Source organism: Galeopterus variegatus, unplaced genomic scaffold (assembly GCF_000696425.1).
Source record: "Galeopterus variegatus unplaced genomic scaffold, G_variegatus-3.0.2 Scaffold1573, whole genome shotgun sequence".
NCBI lineage: Eukaryota > Metazoa > Chordata > Mammalia > Dermoptera > Cynocephalidae > Galeopterus > Galeopterus variegatus.
This window is the reverse complement of record NW_007727684.1, coordinates 206739-215718: the sequence shown is the minus strand read 5'-3', so window position 1 is coordinate 215718 and position 8980 is coordinate 206739. Positions and strand designations below refer to the sequence as shown.

The following is an 8980-nucleotide window of genomic DNA, read 5'->3' as shown; positions in this document are numbered from 1 at the left end:
CGAGTCCCCACGTCGGCCGCCTCAGGCTCCCGCGCCGTCTTGGTCCCGGCCCCTCGCGGGTGCCCGCTCTCCCAGGTCTCTGGCAACTGACTTCGTCTCTGGGTCTGTCCCCATTCTCTGCCTGGCTTTGATGTCTCTGCGTATCTGTGGTCCCTCAGCTTCTGGGTGTGTCTCTCCTTCTGTGTCTCTGGATGTCTCTGCGTCTATGTCTTTATCTCTGCCTGTCCATCTCCGTCCGTCTCTACCTCTCTGGCTCTGCGTCCCTACTCACTGTGTCTCTGTTGGCCTCTGTCCCTCTGTCTCTGTGGAACCCTCAGGATCTCTTTGGATCTCTCTGCTTCTAGCTCCATCTCTCCCGGTCTCTGTGCATCTCTTTGCCTTTTGCCTTCTTGTCTGTCTCTCCCTATTGCTCTGTCTCTGTCTCTCTCTATAGAATTCCCTGTTTGGGGGCCTTTAGCCCAGTCGTCACTTCCTTCCAAATCTCCAAACATATTGGAACTTTCCTCTGGGCTGGGGAGCTGCTTGGGAGTGGGATACAGAGGTTGTAGGATCATGACCTGGCACAAATGGAATCTAAGTGAAACTGTGGCCCCAGTGCCCCCTTCACAGAGTCACCCTACTGCTTCTGAGGTCGCACCCACTCCACCCTCCAATTTCAGGAATTCCTGGTTGGGGGTGGACTTCCTCCCCCACTTCCTCCCTCCCAGGATTTGGCTGGCTCACCTTTAACTCCTTCCTGCCTCAGCCTCACTCCCCCACCTCCTAGAACTGGATAACTCCCAACCAGGCTGAGAAACAGCTCTAGAATCCTGTGAAGTATCAGTTTAGGTGTGTGTGTGTGTGTGTGTACTCAGGCCAGGTATACATTGGGGGATTTGTTTGGGGGCACATCCCAACCAGGCTGAGAAACAGCTCTAGAATCCTGTGAAGTATCAGTTTAGGTGTGTGTGTGTGTGTGTGTGTGTGTGTGTACTCAGGCCAGGTATACATTGGGGGATTTGTTTGGGGGCACAGATGGAGAGGATGGGGGACACACCCCCAATGCCCCCTCCAGGGCCCACCTCCACCCCACTCCTCCTGAACCCACCACGAGGATCCTCCCCCAGCTCTGTCTCGGTGGATGAACTTGACTTCAGGTTTGGGGTGAAGATGAAGATGTTTTCCTTTGTAGGGGGGATCCCAGTAGGAGGGGATGAGAGAGACCAATGAGGGTCCCGGAACGTATAATCGCAAACCCTTGAATGTGAACAGAAGGACCCAGAATGTTAGAATGATTAGAGCGGAGGACTGGGAATTCGACATCCTTCAAATCAAAGGTCCTGGGATTTTGAATCCTTCAACCAAAAGGATTAGTGTTGAAATCTTGGCACTTTTCAGTGTTCTCAGCTGAGGTCTCAAAAAGGCTTCCAGCGCCGTCTAGGCCAAGCCTCCCTCGCCCCTGCCATTTTACAGATGGGGAAACTGAGGCCCAAGAACAGACGTCCCCACAGTGAGTCAGTACCAGGCTGGGGGTTGGGACTTCACTTCAACTGAGGCCCAAATCCAGAGAGCTGGCTTCTTTTGCTACCACTAAGTCGGATTAATTTGGGAACCAGGTCTTCGCAGCGAAAGGGAAAAGGGAGGGACGCCGGGGTGAGTATGAATGGCTAGAATGCAAAAGGGAGGGTTGGAGAACCAGTGAAGAGAAAATATTTTTAAAACCCCGGAGGTGGGGAGGGAGAGAGGGCAAGCGCTGGTTTGGGGAGAAGGGGTGGAGTTCCAGAGAAGCAGGGCAGAGAGGCAGGGGGAGGGCTGAACTGCTTCTGTCTCCTGACCCTCCCCATGGAAGCCCACTGTTCCCTCGGGACAGGCCCTATAATTTGGTTTGTGTCTAGACAAATAATAACTCAGCTGGTGTGAGCGGGAGGGATGAGGCAAGGCCTGCTGGGCAAGGGGCAGGGAGGCAGCCTGGCCCCCTAGGGTCCCCCCCAGATGGTGAGAATTTAGGGGCTGGGTGGAGGTAGTGAGTAACTCCCCTCCCCACTTTCCTGTCTCAGTGAATCCATAGTATCTTAAAATTCTGCACGATCTGAGAACTCAGACTGTTGGAATGTTAAAAACCAGAATAGATAAGGGGGAAAAAAGGAAGTGGGGCTCACCGCATTTAGAGTATGTTCCCATTTTTGTAAAAAAGAAAAGGGAAATACGTATTTGTGTTTGCTGGGCAAAGATAAAAAGCATTGAGGATTGAATAATAGATTATGATAGTCACAGAATGTTTAAAAAAATCATAGAGCAATCTAACAATAGAACTTTAGAATCGTGGAATGTAAGACTCCTAGAATATTGGAAACTTAGAAGGGGAAGCACATACAAAGTCACAGTGATAATAATAATGGATTGCCAGAAGAGGAAAGCTCTAGAATGTTATAAGAGAACATTAAACCATGAACAGGACTAGCGATAGAACCTGAAGATTTGAGAACTGCTGGAATCTAGAACATCAGACGGGTAGAGTCTGAGGACCCTAGCATCCTTTCTGCACAATGTGGGCGTGGGGGGTGGATAGAGACCCCCTCAGTAGAAATGGGGAAACTGAGGCCCAGAAGGGCGGTCAGGGTGGCCTGACTGCCCCCTGGTTTCCGCCGGCTGCCAGGGCACCAGGTGGGGAGCGAGGCACAGTGATCACATTTCGTCCCTAATGAGCAGACCGGAGCTGGCCGGTCCCCTGGGGCTGCTGGGGGGTGGGAAGCAGGAGTCCAAAGAGGAGGGAAGGGGGGGAGAGGCAGCCTGGTGACTTCAGGAAGAGGTTGCTGAGTGAGTTGAGGGGCGGTGGGGCTGTGCAGGGTGGCCTCACTCCTCCCTTTTATCATCAACCCTCCAGGTCCTTCAGCATTACTGGATTTGGGGTAGCTGGCAGGCCTAAGGACCTACGGGGGCTGGGGGACAGGGTCTGACCCGTCTTCTCTGTTCCCCCACTATTGCTCCACACCTGGGCTTATTTCTCTTCCCTGTCCCTCTGGAAGGGGATCCAAGGGACTCAAGGGTGAGGACTGTGAGACAGGGGGAGCTTCTGTGGGCCGTGAGAGTTGGGCGTTTGCCTCCCAACAAAACCTGAGGACGCAAGGCAACTTAGATCCCAATCAAAGAGGGTCTTGGTGGGAAGGGGCTCTACAAGGAAGCGAAGTGATGGAGGGGCATTCAGGACACTGAGTCACTTGCTTTTTTTGTGAGAAGTTCCTATATCTTTTAGCAGATTCTCAAAGGGATCTGAGACTCCCAGGAAGATTTGAGAAAAACTGTAAGAGTGCAGGGAGTGAGAAGAAAAAACATTCAGGGAAGGGGAAGCTCTTCAATGAAGAGCGACCAGTCTTGACACATCATGTGACATAGACAACTAACTGCCTTGCCCCTCTGGGCCTCAGTTTCCCCATCTGTACCAGGAAGGGTTCAGCCTCGTACCCCTAGTTGTCACATATAGATCTGTTGCATTGTGGAATTCTAAGGGCCTGATGGTATGTGGTGACTTTTGAGGGTTCAACAGTGGGCAGATCTCAGGTTGGGGGAGAAGGGAGGGCTGTCTAAGTGCCCTTCCCCCATGCCCAGCATCCCAAAGATAAAGGTGGGTTGGGAGGAAGGACAGGAGGAGGGAGGGATGAGTGCCAGACTAGTTCCCCCTTGAGGAAATTAGCAATGGGAAGTATATTTCCTCTGGCTGCAGGAAATAAGTCTCCTGCCTGTGTACCCACTCCAGTCTCAGCAGAGCCCTGGGGGTTGAGAGAGGGTGGGGCACAGAGGACTCCCAGCTCTTGGTGGGTATCTCCTCCTGTTAAGAACTGGTTCAATGGGGCCAGCCCGTGGCTCGCTTGGGAGAGTGTGGTGCTGATAACACCAAGGCCACGGGTTTGGATCCCATATAGGGATGGCCGGTTGGCTCACTTGGGAAAGCGTGGTGCTGACAACACCAAGTCAAGGGTTAAGATCCCTTTACCGGTCATCTTTTAAAGAAAAGAAAAAAAAGAGAACTTGTTCATTTCTTGTCTCAGCTCTCCAGTGGCCATGGAATAATAATAATTGTTCAAATACTTCATCTTTTACAGATGCTATCACATTCTGCCAAGGATCTTTACATTTGTGATGTGATTAGTATAAAGGTTGTGACCCTCTTCTACAGAAGGGAAAACTGAAGCTCCTGAAGGAGAATTAATTCCCTCAATGTCACAGGAGGAAGGAAGGAGAGACTGAGGGGCAGAGAAAGAGGGTAAGGGTGGGGGGAGGGGGAACCCAAAGGCAGAGAAAGGGGGAGACCCAGGGGCAGAGAGAAGGGGGGACCCAGGGGCAGAGAGAGGGGAGGACCGGCAACAGAGAGAGGGGAGGAAAGAGGACAGGAGAGAGAAGAGAGAGGTGTTTTGAGTGACCTGATCTGGGTGGGAGGTTTCAGTTTGAAGGGAGGGATTGGATCGCACTGTTCTATGGAGGAGAAGCCTCCACCCGTCCCATCACCACAGGACCCAGAAGCCTGTCTGTGAGTCTTCTGCTGAGGACCCCACAGGGGGTGGGATTTACTGAGCAGAACTCAACCCTGACCTTTCAAAGTCAGTTGTGGATAGATCCTGCCCTTTTCATTTTTCCCCTGCCCACCTCTTCCCCTGGGAAGCCCCCCACCCCCCCCAGAATGTTAAAAACCAGAATAGATAAGGGGGAAAAAAGGAAGTGGGGCTCACCGCATTTAGAGTATGTTCCCATTTTTGTAAAAAAGAAAAGGGAAATACGTATTTGTGTTTGCTGGGCAAAGATAAAAAGCATTGAGGATTGAATAATAGATTATGATAGTCACAGAATGTTTAAAAAAATCATAGAGCAATCTAACAATAGAACTTTAGAATCGTGGAATGTAAGACTCCTAGAATATTGGAACTGGAGGATGGGCTGACCAGTGCATATTCCTACTCCATGCCTCTGGCCTCTGCAAAGCTTCTGGAGTGGCTTCCATGCATAATCATTAATTGAGCACTTACTGTATTTTGGGTCTGTCCTGGCTGCTGGGGACATGGGATATGGGATATGGCAGTTAAGGAGATAACTGTCCCAAGATCTCTGTCCTCCTGGAACGAACATTCTAGACAGACAGACAGACAGACACAAACAAGATACAGGAGGATGTGAGGAAAGGGACCTGGGGGTGGGTGGGCAGGACTTTGGTTGAAGAGGGACTCCCTGAAGAAGTGAAGGAAGTAAGGAAGACAGAAGGTACAGTAAGTGCAGAGGCTTTGAGGCTGGAAAGAAGGTCATTGGCATTGAGCCTGCTGAAGGAAGGTGAGCAAGGCTGGCTAGGCTGCCCAGAGCCTCGACACCTGGGGCAAGTGCAAGGAGCTTGGATTTTACTGCAAGTCCATCTGGATGCCAGTGGAGGGTTTGAAGCAGAGAAGTAACAAGAGCTGGTTTCCATGTTAAAAAGATCTTTCTGGCTGCCACGTGGGAAGTGAGTTGAAGGGAACAAGAGTGGCAACTGGGAAAAGCAGCGATGATGCCACCGCAATAGCCCAAGCAAGTGATGACTGTGGTGCAGAGCAGACAGTGGCAGGGGTTTCAGAGAGACATGCACAGATTCAGGATTCATTGTGGAGATGGAGCCAAGAGAACTTGCCCATGAAAAGATGCTCAGGCATCTGGGGGGTTCCCATAGCCCTGCTGTGTGACTTTGGGCCCATCCCTTCCCCTCTCTGGGCCTCAGTTTCTTCATCTGTCTGTCCTGGGGATTCTTCAGAGGTGGCCTCCCCACCCCCACCTCATTTCATTCATAGCACAGAGCAGCTTCTCCTTTTCACTGTCTTAGATTGGGTTTCTAGTTAAGATCTTGTTTTTTGTTTGTTTTTTAAAAAAGGTTTCACCTCCCAGAAAAAACTAAACATGTGCAGACCCTTTGATGGAATGGCTTCCAAAGATGCCTGTGACTTAGGACTTCACTCCCCTTCTCTCTGGGGCTGACGAAATTCAGGATCTTTGTCAATGACTACACTTTTCCCTGTGCTTGCAGATCTTCCCAGAACGAAGGGGGTGATAGGCCCAAGGTTCTTATTAAAAAGGAGAGGGAAGACACAGTGAAAGGCGTGGTCTCAAGAGAGGGGACTTTTGGTGCTGACCCCAGGGCTTCTCCTTGCTCCCCAAATTTGACCTTGACCAAGTCCAGCACTCCTCCTCTCTCCCCTTTCCCTCAGCCCTCTGCAGCTGTGGTTCCCAGTCCCTGCTGCCATCCCAGGGAGCTTATTTGTCCAACTATTCTTTGGTGGAATCTGAAGCACAGGCTGGAGAGAAGAGCTGAGAGCAGAGATTTGCCCCCTCCAGGCATCAGGACCTTGGACAGGTCTCATAACTGCTCTTGTGCCTCAGTTTGTCAAATACGGAGAATTACTACTTTTCTCATAGGGCTCCTGAAAATTTTAATAAAATACCCACAAAAGTGCTTAGAACAGGGTCTGCTATTTAGCAGGGCTCAGTAAAGTTGAGCTGTTATTATCACCATTGCCATCATTGTTGTCAGGAATGGGGTGCTCTGGGTTAGTGGTGGGAGACTGGCCCCAGCCCTGGTTCCCAGCCTCTCTGGGTTCCTTCTCCCTGTCTGTGAAGTGATAGGGTTTGACTACTCCAGCGTTTCCTGAAGCATGATACAGTACTTGTGCCAGTTTTACACGATTTCTGGAAGAAAGTGATAAAATCTGAGTTGCGTTTTTATTTTAACATCTATTAGGGAAATACATATACCTGGCACCTCATATCTGTGTTCTCAGACATCTGTTGCTTGGGATGGGGCTCAAGTAGCATCATCGGGGTGTCCACCCTCTGTAGTCCACAGGAATTATGGAGAGGGGCGTGGGGAGGAGAGGGCAGGACTGTCCGTGACTCCCTCACCATTGCCCTCTCTCCCCACAGGAGCCGAGAAGTCAGCTTTGGACTGGGCTGTGAGGTGGGGCACTTCACTCCAACCCCTCAGACCCCGTCAGAACCCAACCAGAGATCCTCCCCTGCCCCCTTCCAACCCCCCCTTCCACTGATAACACTCTCTGATCTAGCCTTACTCACCTCCTTCCTGTTTCCTGAAAACCCTTCACACAGTCCCCAGGCTTAGCCTTTCCCCTTTGTCCACCCACCGCAGGACACCTCCTTGTCCTTATCTTCTCATTGGTGACCTTACTTATTTCCTTATTTCCTGCTGTGTCCTAAGAAATGCCAGCACTCCCATCCCCGTTGTCTGGTCTTTCCAACACTTTCTAACTGTAGTCTGTCCTATCTCAACATTGTCCTGTATATTTCCTGTGTCTTCTAGAATATTCCATCCCACCACTACTTCAGTATGATCACACTTACTTTCTAGCTCTTCTACAAACATCTCCTTCTCAACACTGCCCACAGATGCCCTCATTTCCTCTATAAACACTCCCTTCTGCCAATTTTTTGTGTTACCCCCATAATCCCTTATTTACACCCAGATTAAGTCTACAAACAGTCCCTTGACAAACCTCTTTATTAATCCCATCATCCCCCAAACCTCCCTCCTGACATAACTCTGTCTCTCCTCCAACTTCTCCCCCTCAACTTTTCTACCCTTCCCTGCCCAGCCTGCCCCACGATTCATAGTCAACTTCATCTCTTCCCCGTGGACTGTCTCCCACCATGTTTCCCTGAGCCTCCAAGGAGGGGGCTCAGGGGGCCCCATGGCCTCCCAGCCCCTGTGGGCCCATAGCCCCTGTGGGCCAGGGGAAGTGCCTCGAAAGCCCCAGTGCCGACGATGGGCAACCGCACGTGGGAGGGCTGCCATGTGGACTCACGCGTGGACCACCTCTTCCCACCATCCCTCTATATCTTTGTCATCGGCATGGGGCTGCCAACCAACTGTCTGGCCCTGTGGGCAGCCTACCGCCAGGTGCGGCAGCACAATGAGCTGGGTGTCTACCTGATGAACCTCAGCATCGCTGATCTGATCTACATCTGCACGCTGCCACTGTGGGTTGACTACTTTCTGCACCACGACAACTGGATCCACGGCCCTGGCTCCTGCAAGCTCTTCGGGTTCATCTTCTATACCAACATCTACATCAGCATTGCCTTCCTGTGCTGCATCTCTGTGGACCGCTACCTGGCTGTGGCCCACCCACTGCGGTTTGCCCGCTTGCGTCGTGTCAAGACAGCCGTGGCTGTGAGCTCCGTGGTCTGGGCCACAGAGCTGGGTGCCAACTCAGCACCCCTGTTCCATGACGAGCTCTTCCGAGACCGCTACAACCACACCTTCTGCTTTGAGAAGTTCCCCATGGAAGGTTGGGTGGCCTGGATGAACCTCTACCGGGTCTTTGTGGGCTTCCTCTTCCCATGGGCTCTCATGCTGCTGTCATACCGAGGCATCCTGCGGGCTGTGAGGGGCAGCGTGTCCACTGAGCGCCAGGAGAAAGCCAAGATCAAGCGGCTGGCCCTCAGCCTCATCGCCATTGTGCTGGTCTGCTTCGCACCCTACCACGTGCTCCTGCTCTCGCGCAGTGCCGTCTACCTGGGCCGCCCCTGGGACTGTGGCTTTGAGGAGCGTGTCTTCTCAGCATACCACAGCTCGCTGGCCTTCACCAGCCTCAACTGTGTGGCTGACCCCATCCTCTACTGCCTTGTCAATGAGGGTGCCCGCAGCGACGTGGCCAAGGCCCTGCACAACCTGCTCCGCTTCCTGGCCAGTGACAAGCCCCACGAGATGGCTAATGCCTCACTCACCCTGGAGACCCCACTCACCTCCAAGAGGAACAGCATGACCAAGGCCATGGTGGCTGGCTGGGTGGCAGCTCCGCCCTCCCATGGGGACCAGGTGCAGTTGAAGATGCTGCCTCCAGCACAGTAAACCCAACTGGTGCGGAGCCCCCCATCCTCAAAGCTCATCCCACAGTCCTTTCTCTCCTGGTCTGGTGTATGCAAATAAGTCTGTGTTAATAGTTATAAGAATACAAGAAAACAGAAAAAGAGTGAG

The 8980-nt window shown here is 52.0% G+C and overlaps 1 protein-coding gene across 1 annotated transcript; it reads left to right on the top strand.

Annotated features, from left to right (window-relative positions):
- The first annotated feature begins 7454 nt into the window (after positions 1-7454).
- On the top strand, positions 7455-8980 carry GPR4 (G protein-coupled receptor 4). The gene has a single exon (XM_008577759.1). It carries the CDS (start codon positions 7766-7768, stop codon positions 8852-8854), a length of 1089 nt encoding a protein of 362 aa, XP_008575981.1. The 5' UTR covers positions 7455-7765; the 3' UTR covers positions 8855-8980.